We start from the raw sequence: 18,618 nt of genomic DNA on the forward strand, positions 1-18,618 counted from the left end.
GCAAGAAATCTTTCCTTTTATTTATTGATTTATGGGATTGACTTAATGCATATTAAACGATGTATACAATTCAATCCAATTCAATTTATTTGTATAGCATTTTTAACAATTGTCTAAAAGCAGCTTTACAGAAGTACGGAAACAAGAGTGAGAGAAAAAATAAATAAATATAATATATATATATATATAAATCTTACCAAGTATTCTTGATATATATACAGTGGCAAGGAAAGACTCCCTGAGAGGATATGAGGAGGAAACCTCGAGAGGAACCAGACTCAGAAGGGAAGCCATCCTCATTTAGGTGACACTCTACAGTACATTAAATAATGTAAAATTTTTAATGTAAAATGTCCTATCACCAACATTGTTCCTTATAAGATTACTTTCATTGTTTTGCATCTTCATGGATACTTTAGTATGTATTTTTCACTCTATCAACAGATTATAAAGGGATATAATGATGGAAGAACCTGCACTGAACCATCACTGTATACACGTCGACCACGTGACTCCCATCACTGGTACATAACGTGAGTTCAGCACTATAGGGTTCTTGGTTGTTGTACTTGGTACAGTAGTTGTCATACCAACAGACGATGCACGCGCTACGTGAGCCCCTCCCTCCCTCCCTCCTCTAGCTAGCAGCTGGTAAAACTCAAACAACGCTTTCAGTTGGAGAGAAACGCGAAACAAGGTCAAACAAGTTGGGAATAAAACCGAGAATAACGAGTTTTAGGTGGTTATCTATCTTTACTTTGGTGTTTGGAAGGTATCCAGAGATGTAGTAGTTTGTTAAGGCGTTAACTGAACAGGTGCTACAGGAACTTTCCCTCAGAGAGATGAGTTAAACCTGGTAAGTAACACAATTTGGGCTAATTATTTTTATTTACAGTAATTGGCTTTAATACATATACATCTACAGTACTGAGAAATTTAGTTACTGCGTCCTTAGTTGTTTTTTTTTGGGCTCAGCAGGAAGTTTAAAAGTGTGTCTCTGACCAATCAACCGTGGGGCTGCGGCTGTACCCCAAATCACGCTATAGTGCCCTTCGCACGTGCACTACACTAACGAGGAAGTGCACACTTTTAAACACTATGTAGGGCTGTGTGTGTTTACTACGCAGCGATTTGGGTTTCAGTCCGTAGCTGTGTTTGTATTGGAATTTACCAAAAAGGAAGGAAAGAATTAAACGTGAGCTTTTCTGCCGTAATTCTAGCTTTATAAATTTTCCCTTTCTCATTTTAATTTTCACTGTTTTTTTTTCACCTGCGTTTGTGGCCGTTTATTTAAAGGTAGTCAAGCACGTATTGTTGTTGAAAACGAAAATGACATGATCTATAGAAAATTTTTTTTTTTTCTTCCAGGAATCAGGTTCTTGTAGGTTCAGGAAGATAATAGTCTCTTTGTTTGCTGTTTAACTTGAGTATACATAAATCTCCTACTTGTTTTAGTCATAAACTGGTGTGTGTGTGTGTGTGTGTGTGTGTGTGTGTGTGTGTGTGTGTGTGTGTGTGTGTGTGTGTGTGTATATGTGTATATGTGTATATATGTGTGTGTGTGTTTGTGTGTATATATGTGTGTGTGTGTGTTTGTGTGTTTGTGTGTTGTGTTCATGCACTTTCAGGTCCGTCTAAATCACAGGTACAAATCCACAAAGCCAAGACATCTGGAATGAATATAACCAGGAGGTTCTGAATGAATGATTGAATGAACAAATGGCTGAAACTGATCATAGATTAACACCTCATTTATCCAGTAAAACAGGATGTTGACAAAATAACACATACAGATGGAGTTTTACAAGAACTTCTGTTGTTATTTTCTCTGGATAGTTTCAAATCTGTTTAAGACCGACTATTATTTATTTGATTTATTTTGTCATTTATTCCAGAGTCAGGTTCAAGAGAAAGAAAGAAGACACAAGTTGTATTAGATACACTTTAGTTTTAAGTTAAAGCTATGAATCTAAATAATATTGCCGATGTTATTGCTTACTTCTTAATATTTTTTTGGACTGGAGTTTGTTTGAGGTTTGTTTGATGGCCCAGATTCTTAGCTAATGGAACTGTCTAGTCACTTTTGTGTAAAGAAGCTACACACTTCTACAGTGAGTTTTATATACTCTATTTGGTTGACGTTGCAGGACTTTTATAGTGTTTCCTTTTTTGTTGTCATTATGCACACAGGACAGCATGGTGGTGTAGCTCCCTCATACTGGATTTTCCTCAGGGTTCAAAACACATCCCAGTAAGTGGACTGACTGTACGAAATTCACCCCAAGATTTTAATGAGTGTCTGAATGTGTGTGCATGTTCTGTCCTCCCATTCAGGGTGTATTCCTGAAGATGACTGATTAAATGGTTATGCATTCAAAAGAACAAGACCAAGAAAACATCAGCTAGTGGTGAACTACAGTACGTCTTTGTGTTTGTCTACTGTATTTACTTATCACATACAGTATGATGACACTGGCTCAATGTAAACATTATAGAAAATGTATTTTTTTCTTTTTATGTGAGTTCTGCAATTTTTCCTCCAGAGCCTTGACATTACATACATTTTTCTGAAGGTCATGAAGGGAGATAAAGATTGCATGGAAAGCAGAAATTCTCATTATCGCGGTTCCTACTACTGGTCTGTGTGAACGAGGAAGTTTCTCTTATATCAGGCCAAGCAGGGCGGGTTCAGTTAAAGCTGTTCAGGGTGGTGCAGTTTTATTGTTTACCATCTTTGTCACTACTAACCTTGTATTGAATTGCATCTGACTGAACATTTAAACCAAATAGATGTTTGCATACCTGCACGTAAGGTTGGGCAAGTGTATTGTACTGTGTTAAATTTCTTTTGTTCTGTGGAGCATTCAGTCGACTATGGAGAATGAAAAGAGTTGCAGTTTACTGATAATGTTAGTCTTACAGTACTCATACAGCCGCAGTATGGAAAAAAAACACCCAAAAACCATTCTTTTGCCATGAGTTTATCACTTTCCAGTTTGAGTGGTAAGCTCCTGGAAGAATAGGTGCTTTGGGGCTTTCTTCAGCATTTTCCTCAATATCTCACACTTTTGTATTTTAAAGATTGCGGTTTTGATTATTCAGTATTATGCAGTATTCAGTACTTAGTGTTTAGCTCATGTTAACCATTAATTTCCTGACTGTGGACCTCTACCTCCTAAATACTGTACAGTATATACATTTTTATATATAAATTTATATATACATTTTTATTACATTTTATATACAAAAAACAGTACGGTATAAAAGTGGAAGAACTGTGTAATTCATTTGTTTATTCTTGATTCATGAATTTAAAAAAAAGTAAAGAAAGAAATTTTAACTAAACAACAAAAAAAAAAACAATTACCCAACATGCCAAGTGCAAACTCCTGATTTTGTGATGAGCTCAGAATCAGGTTTATTGCCAGGTACTGTAGGGTCTACATGTACAGGAATTTGTCTTGGTATTGGACTTGTCTTGGTTATACTCTTCAGATCTTTTGGTCTGTCAATTCAACAGAAAAGTTTATTGAAAGAGAAATATTTTGAATTACAATATATAGCCAACAACTGATTATCACACCAATATACCAAGTATACCAGTATACTTCCACAACTGTTACCACAAAGTTGTAAGCACACAATTGTCCAGTGCCTGACCTTACAGCCATGCTCTACAGTAGTCAAAAGCGTACCCAGAATAATAGAGGTTATTATTATAGCAAAGCAGGGACTGGATGCTCCAAAAGCACATAGGGTTTGGGAAGGCACCGAACAACACACACACACACACACCCCAACTGCTCCCTGGGTGCTGCAGCATAAATGGCTGCCCACTGCTCCGGGTGTGTGTTCACGGTGTGTGTGTGCACTTTGGATGGGTTAAACGCAGAGAACACATTCTGATTTTGGGTCACCATATTTAGCCGTATGTCACGTCACTAGTCACTAGGGTTGTGATAGTCTGGTGTCCATTAAACGTTGGCTATTTAGTATTGGCTACTTTTGAATATGTTGCTCTTCATTTATGAAAATCACTGTTGAATCTTTGAGGACCAAACCAAAAAACTTCAAACAAATACATTTATCCACAGGACAAAGATTCAAACCCATTGTAGCAGTTAAATTCTGCATGTTGTTATGTTTCGTGACATAAGTGCAAGCAAGTATTCTGTTATATTTAACTGACCTAGAGGTCAATAAGTGGATGCTCTGAAAAGATCTCACAATCACTACCTATTTAGGTAATAATCATTAACCTTACAATCTACCATGCTGTTTATGCTTTAAAAGTGCTCTCTCTCTGGCTCTCTACCTCTGCATATCTCTGCAGCTTCATTGACTAATTAAAGAGGCAGTTGCTAAGAGATGGCGGGCAGCAACCATTTCTGAAAGGCAAGGCGATGTGTTTGAAACTCTGTGTTCTTTTAATTCTCCCATCTAGAGCTGACCCATGTAAGGAAGGAGACTGGAGGTCTCTCACACATAACGACTACACACAAGGGCACTACAATGGCAGCTTTCAGTGGCACCTGTGACTCTAAGGCGTGTCGGCCATCCAGGCTCAGGCGAAAGGACACAAAAAGCAGGTCCAGTGTGTGTGCAAGTCCTCTGGAGAAGAGTGACTGTAGCACCGTGCTGGAGAAGAGTCAAGAATTCTTTCAGATCTGTGACACTGAGGAAAAGGGCTTTGTTACTCGATGGGACATGCAGGTAAGACTTCACCTTGCTTTTAAGTAAATGTGACGCATCACAGATTCTGAATAACTAGGAAATTTATCATCTGCCACAAGGTCCAACATTATTTGGAATTGTTTATCCGGATGGTCAAAGCACATCAGTGTAATACACCCAAAATTTAGACAGAAAAGTTGTTAATGTGTCCCAATATTTTTAAATGCATTTGAGAGAAGTGACTAAGTTGTGTCACACTCAATTTGTTGTGGGTGATATGAAAAAATTATCAAGACACTTACAGACATTTATACAATACCTGATATACAGGGTTGCTTACAAAAAAAGTAATATTGTAAAATAAAGTTTATAGAAAACTAAAAAAAAAAAGTTAAACGGCAAACTATTTAGTTTTCTAACAAAACGATACAGTTAACATAAGAGATGATATTTAGTCTGTAGTCAGTTGTACCAGTAGAATGTTTTCTCTGTTATTGCATAAATATACATATACATGTTATACATAAACTTCAGATATCGCAGGATAATAAATAAATAGTATACACTGCTTTATCAAGCGTTTAACTTTTCTAGCACAAAATGTCACTTAAAGTCATCATAAATTTTTTCAAACATTTTCCCTTAGTGGATTATTATATTGTTGTGCTTTAATGTTATGCTGCTTATATATTTGACGTTGCTACTCAAGCATAACAGGCACATTAAATACAAAGACAAAAGATTGGTCATTTGAGCCACCACTTTATTGTAAACACAGTTTATTCTGTTTATTCTGATTTTATTAAAAGTACTAACTCAATTGAGAAAGACAGGTGTGTCTTCCCTTTATCTTGATCATGGATGTAGTATGACCAGGTTAAATGATTGTTTGGTAATGAATCTATATGTCATTCTGTGCAATAAAGTTTCTATCTACAGTACAATCGCCTGATGTACTGTTTCTTATAACATGATTTAAACCTCTTTAATGGACTCATACTAGTTGAAACACATTCAGCTTATGTTTTCTGACTGCTATTATTGCTTAATATCTATCAAATTTATCTCTAACCGGTGGCTGAGGCTGAAATTAGTTTTTGTCGACTCACTGCAAGGATGTTTTGATAGTCGCAGAATGTAGTGCTGCAGAAAAAAGAATTGATGACGTCCCAGGTGCTATTTATACAGCAGATCATTTAATGCTAGAAAGGATTTGAATGAGGATGCAGAACATGATCAACCAGTAGTTGTTGTTGTTTTTTTTATGTGTAGAGATATAGTCTTCACTTTCACTCTGTCAATTTAGTGGAGTCTGTGAAACAGCTTTGGCAGCCTAAGTAGGGAAAGGGTAGCGCTTCGATAGACAACCCTTACGCTTGTATTATTGTGCAGATTGGTCAGCCTCATCAGTTCCTATCTATTGTGGCTGTTCTCTTTGATGGCCCACTTGTGGGCTTATACTCTGAACCCTTAACAGCTTTGATCTGATGTATATGGAGATGCACTGATATCCAAAAGCTCTACATCTTTATTCAGGTTCAACACAAATACTCTCAACACATTCGGATACAAAAGTCCCGAACGTTTCCATTTCTTTTCTTTTGTTTTGCTTCATTGTTTGTGTGAATGCATTTGAGTGGAAACCAATAGCGAAATATTTGCATATTTGCTGAAAAACATGCATCAAGCGACTGAACGTTTTAAAGATAATTGCTAGATCTCTTGAATTAGATTATAAATCATTGTTCTCTTCATGTGTACATATATTAATAAAAAGGCATCAATTTATTTTCATTCAGCTGAACTGAGAGCAGAACTGAATAAGCATTGTACCTTTGAAATATTATGTTTGTAATCAGTATATTTATTTTTAAAAAAGACCATATGACCAGGCATTTTTTTCCTCCATAAAACACATACGAGTTCCACTTAGTGTATGTTGAGGAGTACTGGCTGACACGTTGTGCTTACTTTTTCACACCAGAAACTAAAGTGTTAACAACTTGCATTTTAAAGCCACACAACAGAACAGCCTGCTGACACACTAGTCACACCTAAGCCTGATAAACAGAAGCTTTGGTCTACAAGTTCTTCCATAATACTCACAGAATCTTTACAGTCATATGAGGCAGTTGGCCACTTGCCTGTCTTTTGTAAACGTGTGTCTATTCCCAATAGAGGATGTGGTATTTGCTTTTAGGAATAGGGCTGTTTACACTGTATCTATATGTTTGAGCACTGACAAGTAAACACAGTGCAATTATGGAGGTCATTCAAGTCTTGTAGGCAGAATGAGCCGCTCAATAGACCAATAGGCCATAATTACATTTTAATGAAATATAATTAATTACCTTTGTGACATTGCATACTAAGCATCACAAATTTATTTTAGTAGGTATTTAGATTGAATCATAAGTTCAAAACACATTCAGGCTACCAAATATTATTTCTCCTATCTGAAGATATCCCTGCATAATATATCAAGGTACCAATACATAATAGACTAAACAGATTAAATATAACCTGCCTGCATAATATGCAAGGAATATAACTGGTGTGAGACAGCTTAGTGTAATCTAAAGTTTTATTTCTCTTATCACTGGCAAATTGCTATGGGATTATTTTTCTAATTAGTGAAAGAACAATACAATGTACTCTTTAACATCACAATCATTTCCTTATCAGTATCTTTATCAGTATCTTTTGAAGTTAAAGAGATTTTTAAGTTCAACTTTTCATGTTCCTGAGAAAATGCAAAAATCTTCTCTTCTTTATTGGGACAGAAAACTTACGGACTGTTACAAAGCACTGCTGGAGACTCCTTCATACATTTTAAATACATATCTTTTCATTAAAGCCGCTCTTATGTGTGTTTATATTTTTTCTATGTGAAATAGCAGCATATTTATTCTATCTAGTATTGGACTCTGATTATGTGGCGCTGATTATCTGATTAAGTCCCTGTGAATGAGCTGTTACACAAACAATAACGCAGGATTATTTTAGATTGTCAGAGCTGCTGTTATAAATATTGAATCTGACCAATCAAATTACAGAATTGAACGGCACTGTGATATCAATGTAACATTCATTTATTTTATGCATTGTACATTTATCCTATATTGTGTTTCAGAGGCTGCTTGGAGAGTTGCCTCTGAGTGCTGAGGAGCTGGAGAATGTGTTTGATACCCTGGATGCTGATGGAAACGGATATCTCACCCCAGATGAGTTCTCCTCTGGCTTTAGTGGGTTTTTATATTATTAAAATTTAGCAAGTATAGCATATAGCAAGGAAAATTGTCTGTAGTGTGTGAGTGAATGAGAGTGTGTGTGAGCGCCCTGCGATGGGTTGGCACTCCGTCCAGGGTGTATCCTGCCTCGATGCCCGATGACGCCTGAGATAGGCACAGGCTCCCCATGACCCGAGGTAGTTCGGATAAAGCGGTAGAAAATGAGAGAGAGAGAGAGAGCATATAGCAAGTATATGCCAGCTTTCCAACTGTTTTGTCTTATGTCAATGTTATTTCTATTAAGAACAATCGGGCGTTATTCTTGTTTACTTCTGCACTTATGTGCTCTACACACAGCTTTTACATGTTACCTTGTCCTGTGGAGTGGGCTGGATGACAGAGTAGGAAAAAAAGACCTAAGAATTTTGAATAATGATGATAATAAACTTTGCATATTTCATTTAAAGGTGAGTTCGTATTTGGTCCTGCAGCAGCCTCAGCAGCCACTCTACCACCCGTTCCAGAGCATGCTGGAGAGTCAGTTTCACCTGATATGCTCTACCAGAGTGATTGGGAGGACAAGCTCAATGTAAGCGAGGATGATGAAGAGAAACATTTCAGCTTGCTGATGGAGAACCTGGGAGCCAGCAACGTCTTCGAGGAGTGCGTGTAACCTGTTTGCAATCACACTCACTGAAGAACATGCAGGCTGACAGCATTTCTCTTGCACAAACACTATTTGTGACACACTGATATGTTCCACACTGAAAATCTATAAAAAAAAAAAAAAAAAACTTTTACTGTATTTTTCTTAAATTGCTTGATCTCTTCAGTAAAACACAATCAGCCGTGGATTGCTTTTTTCTTTAAGAATAAAAAAGCCTGAAATTAATTTAGCTCCCTTTTGCATTCCATTTCATTTTCATCAGTGCATGCAAGTCGTGTCACAGTGAAATGTAATCACGATCCAATTACATCCCTAAGCCATTCTCAGCAATGAGGTTGTAAATGGAGTTTAAATTTTCAGGAAACATTAGACAGAATCTTCTCCTTAGGCTATACTTAGATAAGATACTGTAAATGGACTTAAGCAAATCTCAGTTCCTGAAAAATACAGAAAGGTCCCGAATAGCACAGGCTGAAAGAGACCGAGCTGTTCTCAAGGGAATCCTGTCTAATTAAACAGAGACATTTTATTATCCTGACTTCCCTCATCTTTGATTATGAGAAGCTAATGTCATTCATGTGTCGCCTGAATAGTTTACCACATTGCAATCATTCTATAATGTTGGAAAGAGAATTGTAGTGGAAGACATTGAGTTGATGAAGTGCAACTTATTGCCTTATGTTGATCTTCCAAATAAACCCTGACGATTTTAATTGCATAGTACGCGTACACCATAAATGCCAGACCATGTCAAAGGATTTCATAATTAGTTTATGAATTCTGCTCATTATACAAAGTGACAGCTTGTATACAACACGTGAACGTCGGCCATTAATGTTTGAGCTATATAAAGTGCTTTACGTTTCAGAGGATAAACTACAAGCAAGACTTGCGCTCAGATTACAGCATTTAGAAATCTGCATCTCACTTATGTCTTAAATGATTATGTTTTTCATTGTATAAAACAACAATAGATAGATATCATAATGAAATTGATGCAAATTCAAAGTAAATATACTCGTAATATAAAACATGGTAAAGGTGAGTGACTGAACCTTCTCTGATTGTTTTTAGTCCAAGAATAGTGCGCAGTCTATGGGCTCAGCTGCGCAGCGATGAGCCTCGTCTGCTGTCTAACTTCGAGGATTTCCTTGCCAGAGTCGCTTACCAAATTAAAGAAGCTAATAAGGAGAAGAGTGAGATGGAAACTGCTTTGAAAAGGTCAGTCATTTACTATTTTATTTTTTAGCTTATCGCTGCAGAATTTGTTGAATTTCTTGCTTGATTAGGTACAGTATCCTTCATTGATAAAACGATGGGCTTAACAAATGTTTGGCCATTTTATTATATCTCCAATGTGGTTTATGGCTGCAGCTTTCATTAACGAACTTCTTAGTATCATCTGTTTTTGCAGTAATTGCAGAAAGCAAAAGGTGCTCACCAAGCTCAGATTTTAAATCTACTCTGTGGCCCTGATCTGGAAACCTCTAACAATTTGCCTTATGTGTCACTTAAAATCCAGGAACACTCGAGTGCTTATTATTCTCTACTTTCTCTGTAAGGAGAAATTGCACCAGTGGATATAATTAAAATAAGAATCATTACAGTGAAATGCCTAGAATAAAATGAAAATAAAATAGCTGTTAAAATGAATTAATGGTTACCCAACCCATTTCAGGAGCAGTAACAGCTTTGATTTGATTCTAAAAAAAAAAAAGTGCAATCCTTATAACAAATAATTTTTTGGAAATAATTCTGCTAACATTTGTCTTTCTGACTACAGTCAAATCAGCCAGCGAATGCAAAAGTAAACCATTTTGTGCCAATACATCCTGTACAGGAAAGCAGCTTCTCATGATGATGAAATCCAGCGTCTCTATGAGGAAATGGAGCAACAGATCAAAAATGAGAAAGACAGGATTATTTTACAGGTATGACGATTGACACATTGACCTTTTGTAAATGTTAACTGTTTTGCATGCATTTATTTTCAAACATACTATTTATCAGACATTCAAGGAAACTCTTATTATTTTTATCTAACAGCTCAATGGAACATGTTTTATTACTTACATACTATACTGTATGTTGGGAGCCTTCTTTCTTCAAGGTGTCATTTGTCCTACAGGATTCTGAAAGGTTTTTAACTCGCAGTCAAGATCTCGAGTACCAGCTTTCTAGCAAAGAGAAGGAACTTGAACTGCTTTCCAACAAACAGAAACGGGTGCGTGTTCTACATTTCTATGACCTTGCACGTATTTGCACATACATACAGAATAAAACAAACGTGGATATTTACGTACTGTACAGTATATCTGTTTACGGCCATACACGGTGCATTCATATGTGAAATTGTGTATGCATGTGTGTCTAATAGTGTGTGATTATAATGGGCATGATTTGGTTTTTCCAGTGATACAGTTTCAGTATTTAATATATTCCCAAGAATTGCCATTTTTCTTTTCAGACCGATGTGTTATAAATTTAAGGAAGATGTACCTTGGGTAATTAAGTAAAGAAACTCTAATACTGCTGACATAATAATAACATTCATGATGAGGAGACAATTAGCGTACTCTTCTTATCACCAGTAAAAACACCAGTAAGACAGCTTAGATTCTTATTCTAATTAAGAAACCCAAGTGTATTAGCAGCAAGTGCATTTCTTTTTTTAAATTATCACACCCTCCAGTGTCACCCAAATGAGGATGAGGTTCCCTTTGGTCTGGTTCCTCTCGAGGTTTCGGGGGTTTTTCCTCACCACAGTCGCCTCAGTCACCTCAGGATTGTTCACTGTGCATAAATACAAACACCTTTAAATATATCTAATATGAAAACATTTGTAATATATTAATCTTTTTATAATATGAAACTTTTTACTATATTCTGACAATTTGAGAAATTGAGAATTCAATTTTCTCTATTGGTCAAGTCATCAAATAAAACAGAGGAGGCCCACTAATGTTTTGTTTATCAGAGCGTTAACACTGAATGCTGTCTAATCACGGTGCAGTGCATCTCAGCTTTTGAGGGATCCAGTATGGTCTATTTTTGGCATTGTGCACTACTTGACACCACTGTTCCTGCTTTCTTATCAAATTGCACATGATCCTCTAGTGCTGGACATCACTCTTTTGACAGTACTCAAAATACTGACCCTGTAGTTAAGTGCATAAAGTGTTTTGTTTACGATGGCTTGTTGGTTGCACTCCTACCTGCTTAGAATTGTACATTATAAAGATACAATGTTTTCTTGAATTACTGGCACCCTTAATAAATATGAGCAGAAATGAGTGTATAAAATAAACATTAATCATACAAATTTATGTTTCTTATGTTTCAGTCTTTTTTTTCCTCTCATGCAATAAGCAAAATTATTTATATTTATTTTAACAAAAAATCATTCTCATTGTCATATGTGCCACAATTTATTATTATTTTTTTTTTACATTTTTTTTTTACATTTTTATATTTAAAACAAATTAGAGATTATAACAATAAGAAAAAGAATAATAATTTTCCATTTGCCCTCAGTCCACAGGATCTTGTCCAGTTCCCCCTGGGGTTTAAATATCCTGTTTCACACATGATACAAGCTTTTATTTCCCTAGGGAATAGAAAAAAAATACTTTCAGCAGAAATAGTGCATACAAGAAACCCTACCTGTTACCGGCTGCACAATATGGTGGTGAATCATTGATTCTTTGTGTCTGGATTTTATTTTTTGGCAGGTACTTCAGGGCCTTTTGTCAAGATTGACAAAACTCCTGTGGTCTGAATTTAAGAGAGAAGTTCACATGTTCAAGCCTAAGAATATAAAGGATCTTAAAATGTATAGAAGTGGGCAGCCTTTTAAGAAATTTCTCGAATCTTGTTAAAAATTACAGGAAGACACTACTTTTGTTCTATCCATGGCATGACAGAAACCATTCAATGCAATTTAATCAGTTTTTGCATATAATCCTTTTTATATATTCATAAAGGCTGCCAATAATTCTCAAGGCCACTGTATTTCTTTAAAGTGCTTTGAGATAATGAGTTCTTGTAAATGTGTGTGTGTGTGTGTGTGTGTGTGTGTGTGTGTGTGTGTGTGTGTGTGTGTGTGTGTGTGTGTGTGTGTGTGTGTGTGTGTGTGTGTGTCAGTTAGAGCAGCAGTGTCGTGAGCTACACAGCGAGCAGAGGGAGACTGCAGTAGAGAATGTAAAACTAAAGCAATACAATGATGAGCTGGCTCACGAGCTGGAGCACACCACTCAGGAGCTGGGTTTAGCACAAGAACAGCTCATTCTGTTGCAGGAACAAGCCTCTCACCTACAGGGAGAGCGAGAGATGTGAGAGACACAATTTTCACCTTACTTTACTTTTTAACTCATTCAAAGTATTATGAGCAACAGGTTGCCCACCAGCATTACATGAGCATGTCCATGTGGTGTTGTCTTTTCTTCCCCAGTTCTTTATGCTGTTTTCTGATTTTTCAGGGAGATGTACAGAATCACTGAGGGTTTGCAAAGAGAAAGAGCAAGTCTACTTAAGCAACTAGATTTACTAAGGCAAGAATACGACTGCAAATCCAGTAAACAACAGTCTGTTATGTCTGTATGATTCTAAACGTCTGAACAGATCAAATAGCTGTTTTTCGCTGTTTTAGGGAAATGAACAAACATTTACGAGATGAGCAGGATATGTCCTATCAAGTAAGTTAATAGAAATCATAGACATTATTTTCGACCTGGCGGTTTGTGGAGGGCTTCAAAACAGGAAGGTTATATAATCATTTTTGTTTCTTAGAAACCGAGGAACTCGGCTGTAAATGCACCAAGGGCTCAGAGATCTGGATATACAGAAAGGAAGCAATCATTTAAGAGGTACATTCTATTAAATAGAAGTACATTACATTTAAAGAACGCATAATCAGGTAATTGTCTAAAAAAAAGGGGTAAAAATGCATTTGCATATTTGTATATATTACTGTTTCCTTACACTCTTCAGTGATGATGAAGACGACATACTGCCACATTCTAAGAGGAAGAGTGCAGTAGGTGTAAAGGTGCCTAGTTTAACTGTAGGGCAGGAGGATCAAGAGGGATTGCGTTCTCCTGCACACCAGCTTCAGAGGATCATCTCCATCGAGGAAGATCACCTCCCCCAGCTCCTGCAGAAGGAATACCAGCCTGAGCTCAGGAACTGGAGTGAGGAAGAGGAAGACCTAGAAGAGGGAATTGACCTCCGAATGACCAGTATCTTTCCTTCTACCAGCACGCCAATCTCACAGTGTCCTTCAGCAGAGAGCAGATATGCACACACTCCCACCTCACCCAGGGGGCAACCTGTGGGCAAGGAGACTGTTCAGCTGGTGAGAAGCCATTCACACTTTCCTTAAGTGCGTACACATGTATACATACAGTATATACATGTGAACACGTTTAAAGAAATGCTGCTGTGTCACCTGAGTCTGCTGCACCAGTGCATGCTTCCATAGTGTGTTAGATAAGACAGCTTTGTTTTATTTTGGGGCAGGGAAGGTCAATGGGAGCAGTGTATTTCCTGAATGTTCCTGGTAACATGAGCTTTGTTAAAAGGGCAAAAAAAATCTTCTGGGCAGACTACAATGTCTGAAATATCTGATGATAATATCCTTCACACCGATCCTTTAACAGTCCCCTTTAGTCAAGTCAATTCTGCAGTATTCTGTGGAGATTGCAATTTCTGTAAATAACCAAATATTAGAAATAGATTTGGGCCAAGTGATATATTCTGTGATATTGTGTGTTTGTGTAACTCCAAATACACTATTCCCAGTATCTCACAGTTGCCAAGTAAGGAATGAAACGCAACAGAGCACACGGTTGTACAAAATTAATCAACAATGAAATGGCATGATATTTTTTAGTTGTATATACATCTAGTTTTGTGGAAAGATAATTGCTGTTAGTATTTATTTATAGTAGTTATAAACAGTTCCCTCATTTGCATATATTGCTTGATGGAGAGAAAAAAACATCACTATATCAACTGTTAAACTTTAACAGAAGTAAGTTGTTACTATAGAAACACTAACGTATAGAATTAGTGCACTATAACCTGTGATTTAAGACTTCAGTGGTAGCTGGTCTGCTCTCTCATTCAGGAGGGAGGAGCAAACTCAGGACCAGACCGCCTGTTTAAGATTGTTCTGGTGGGAAACTCCAGTGTTGGCAAGACCTCTCTACTGCGCCGCTTCTGTGATGACTGTTTCTACTCAGGAACCTCAGCGACTGTTGGTCTGTCTTCCCATAATGTTTTTCCCATCATATTGTCAGCATTTGGCTGTTCTGTGCGTAAACTCTGAAATGGTTGTTTTTCACTTGTGTGTTTGGGAATTTCAAACCTGCTGACTGTGTTAACAGCACAGAGTGCTGAGGAAACCTTTCTGTCCTAGACACCAGTTTGATTATGAAATATTCTGTAGATACCTGTACATTCTGTACTGTAGCTACTTCCCAAGGTAGTGCGTTTCTAACAGTTGTTATACAGAGAGCTCAAAAGCAAGTTGGATTTCAATGTCAATAGAGATGCAGATGCTTATTCCCTCTTACAGTACATCAATATTACTGTCTGTCCCAACATCAGATCAATCATCTATGCCCTTTACTCTCAGGCTACACTCGTCACATGCTCATTGATCTATGAACCCCAAGGGAGACAGAAAGCTTAAAAAAAAGTACAGAGGATCAAAAAGAAATGAAGCACAAACAGTTGACATCAATTTAAAACATCACATATTTCTGTAAAAAAAAATTTTTTGTTTTTTGCCATTCTCCATTTATATATAGGTATTGACTACAGTGTAAAGACACTTCTAGTGGATCACAGCCAGATAGCTCTGCAGATGTGGGATACAGCTGGGCAGGAAAGGTAAGTGCACTATTAATGTTATGTACTGTAAGTGGTTTTTATTTTCCGACAACAGAGCTTTATTCCGCTTGTACTACAGTTAAACTTGAAACTTGCAGAACAATGTTTCAAACTGTATCAATGAAGAACACCATGAACTATTTACTGCTTATAGGTACATGTATGCAGCTTAAGCTTTTTCCTGTTGTCATCTTATAGTGGCTAGAAATAAGCATCTCAAACTTTTCCCCCCTCTTCTAAAGTTAATAAGACAAAATATCTCACTTTGTCAAGGAAGAATCACATGTGGGAAAACTTTGTGAGACTTTGTCTGCAAATCATTTTACCAGAAGCTTCAGTGTATAGATGATTAGCCATTTTTCTTCCTTAAATAAAAATACCTTTTAAAATCCATTTAATGTTAGGGTTAAATTTTGTAATAATTTGCGTTTACACTAATTTCCTTTCCAATCTTCTGGCAGGTACCGGAGCATCACGAAACAGTTTTTTCGAAAAGCAGATGGCGTAGTTGTCATGTATGATATCGCTTGTGAAAAGACTTTTACAGCAGTGAGATCATGGCTGGCCAGTGTACAGGTAACCCATAGTGGAACACACCTTTTGATAAGCTCAAAAGAAATGTAAATTTATGCATACCTAGTTCGGCTACACCGATGCTTAAATTTGACTTTCTGGGTGACCCATTCAAATGATTAAAACTGCCTGTGATGTAACATGCCTGTAAATGTTCATAATTTTATTCAAATAAGGAAAAAAGAACTTTATTCTAAAATTCAGAACTTTTTTTTTTAATTTTTTATAGCATTTTGTATTTTGTATATCTTCTTTTCCTTTTAGGAAGGAGCAGGAGATGACATTCCTGTCATGTTGCTGGGAAATAAGACGGATCTGGAGGGCCAGAGAGAGATCCAGTTCAGTATGGGAGAGAAACTGGCTAAAGTGAGTAAGGTCACCTGGAAGCCAGTGAAATAAACCAAGATGAATAAAGGAGCGTCGGGAGAAAAGGCAGAATAAGAGATATTACAAACCTCAAAACCTCACCATAATAAATCCAATATTTATTATTAATAATAATACAACTAATCTAGCTAGGAATTATTTTAAGCAAAGCTTTCTAATTATCTCATGTATGATTTGCAAAAAAACAAAAGTAACAGGCATCATGTTTTCTATAACAGCCACCTATTGTGAAAAGAACTTAAATGCATAAGTGAAAATAGATGAAAACAGCGTTTTCCAGCAAGTAGATCATAAATAATTTTCTTTCTTTCATTTAGTTTTCATCTGCTCTTATACAGTACTTCCCCTCTTCACACTCCAGACCTGTGATGTTTTAAGTGCTTTTGAATCCATTTGATCTCATAAAAGCTCTTGAATTTGTATTTTTTTTTTAAATAAAAGCCTCGCTGAAAGGAAGAGGTAGATAGGATGACGTGGTGTTGCTTGTATTTGTTATGTAATATCGCATGTACTTCAGCAGGTTGATCATTGTGCTGTCTTGCAGGAGGCTCGGCTGATTTTCTTTGAGTGCAGTGCGTTTTCTGGCCAAAACGTGACCGAGTCCATGGTGAGCTTGGCAAGGTATGTTAGCTTAGATGTTGCTTCACTACAGCGCAAGAAGGGCTGTTGTGTTATTGAGTGCTAAAACTACTCAACTACAAATATATACTGATGTCTTGTTTATGCACTGAAAAACAAGACCCCTTTCCTTTTAGGATTCTAAAGGAACAAGAGGACAGAGTGAAAGAGAAAACTGTCTCTCTGGTTGATGCCCCTTCAAAGAAGAAGTCCTGCTGCTGATCCTGACACACACACAAACACACACACGCACAGACACACACACACACACACACACACACACACACACACACACACTCAGTGTGCTCAGAGGCAGCTTAATCACCTCCATCCCTCCGGATCTATTGGTGCAGTATGCTTTACACAGTTTACACTCACTCTCTGCACCTGATTTTTAACATCATATAACACTTTTAGACATATTTTCTGATCGTTTTTAAACTATGAGAAGGTAATACATGAGCAGTGTTATGATGACAGTAAAGATTTGCACTATACAGTTTTGGTAGATCACCTGTACATATAAAAATAGGCTCATCATATCAAAGGCGAGATTAAGCTTTATTATGATATTTACAGAAAGATATATTAACTGTTGAGGAAAAAAAGATGAAGGAAATTTCATATTTAAACTTTTGTTGTTTACAGTACAAGCGTTTACATCTTTACACATTTTAAGTGCCAAATTGGTATTTATTTGGCAGTGAAATACAAAACAGCTTGCCTTCCTGGGATGTATGACTGAAGCAAGATGTCATAAGCATCTAGAAGAGCATAATTCTAGTTCTGGATTTTATTGAACAAACGTTTGTTTTAGAGGTTTTTTGACAGGAAAGCTGCCCACTTTGTGAATTCAAAACATTTGTTCTGGGCAGCAGGGTTTGTGTTTGCAAGTTTGTTATTTGTGTTAAGTTGTCGTGCTTTTTTGATACATGGCCGAAATCCACTAACTTTGCACAAGCATTTTAGTGTAATCAGTGTTGACACCACTGCCAAATCTCAGTAGACGCTCAGAGCTGTTTATATGCAGCTATTTTTTACACATTTTGTGCTCCCTGTGGTGCAGCTATTTGTTTGTTATTCACATACTTTTGGCTTCTCTATCTGTCAAGGATAAATATCTAACACCCTAGCACTTTGTGAGGATCAAAAAAAAGGGCTTGGTTTTGATTCTAGCCAGTAAATCTCTCGGCCATGAAACAAATTGGGATCAGGATCAATTTGTTCTGTCTATAACATGAGCTTGGTTTCATCATCACTGTTCTGCGTGACAAATGAATATGATGCTATTAGATCAAGTCACGTCCCTCTGTGTGTGTTCACTTTAAATGTTCAAACACACTTCCCGCTCGTGGACCTGCACGTCCTCTGTAGTGTACCATATGTGTATTTTTCCTGCTTAAAACACATGAAGGACTCGATTATTAATTGACAAGACAAGCTGTTGACACTGTCCATGAAGGGTGACACTGTTGTAATAGAAATTTATTGTATAATTATTTTGAAGCAATTGAAATAAAAATTAAAAAAACATATTTACATGAACATTTTTTTTTAATGGATACATGTTGAAAC

General features: G+C 36.8%; 1 protein-coding gene across 10 annotated transcripts; it reads left to right on the forward strand.

Annotated features, from left to right (window-relative positions):
* The first annotated feature begins 611 nt into the window (after nucleotides 1–611).
* Nucleotides 612–18,578, forward strand: cracr2aa (calcium release activated channel regulator 2Aa). Of its 10 annotated transcripts, XM_027161928.2 has the most exons (21): nucleotides 612–856; nucleotides 1,629–1,645; nucleotides 2,191–2,251; nucleotides 2,335–2,418; nucleotides 4,445–4,713; nucleotides 7,808–7,919; nucleotides 8,372–8,567; nucleotides 9,646–9,792; nucleotides 10,412–10,502; nucleotides 10,700–10,795; nucleotides 12,715–12,902; nucleotides 13,050–13,121; nucleotides 13,220–13,265; nucleotides 13,360–13,436; nucleotides 13,561–13,924; nucleotides 14,699–14,831; nucleotides 15,384–15,465; nucleotides 15,927–16,041; nucleotides 16,303–16,404; nucleotides 16,970–17,046; nucleotides 17,181–18,578. In XM_027161928.2, the coding sequence occupies exons 5-21, from the start codon at nucleotides 4,513–4,515 to the stop codon at nucleotides 17,263–17,265; spliced, it is 2,184 nt and encodes a 727-aa protein (XP_027017729.2). In that variant the 5' UTR covers nucleotides 612–856; nucleotides 1,629–1,645; nucleotides 2,191–2,251; nucleotides 2,335–2,418; nucleotides 4,445–4,512; the 3' UTR covers nucleotides 17,266–18,578. The 10 variants fall into 10 exon arrangements, with proteins under 10 accessions (XP_027017729.2, XP_047678573.1, XP_027017728.2 ...); XM_047822617.1 differs by lacking the exon at nucleotides 2,335–2,418; XM_027161927.2 differs by lacking the exon at nucleotides 1,629–1,645.
* Nucleotides 18,579–18,618: the final 40 nt, after the last annotated feature.

The sequence above is a fragment of the Tachysurus fulvidraco genome, chromosome 13, assembly GCF_022655615.1.
Source record: "Tachysurus fulvidraco isolate hzauxx_2018 chromosome 13, HZAU_PFXX_2.0, whole genome shotgun sequence".
Lineage (NCBI taxonomy): Eukaryota > Metazoa > Chordata > Actinopteri > Siluriformes > Bagridae > Tachysurus > Tachysurus fulvidraco.

Bases quoted from the DNA above. Each gene is read 5' to 3' on its own strand.
- cracr2aa (XM_027161928.2), top strand. From the start codon at position 4,513: ATGGCAGCTTTCAGTGGCACCTGTGACTCTAAGGCGTGTCGGCCATCC. The intron at 13,437-13,560 runs GTACATTCTATT...TACACTCTTCAG, and splicing joins AGGAAGCAATCATTTAAGAG to TGATGATGAAGACGACATAC. The intron at 13,925-14,698 runs GTGAGAAGCCAT...TCTCTCATTCAG, and splicing joins GCAAGGAGACTGTTCAGCTG to GAGGGAGGAGCAAACTCAGG.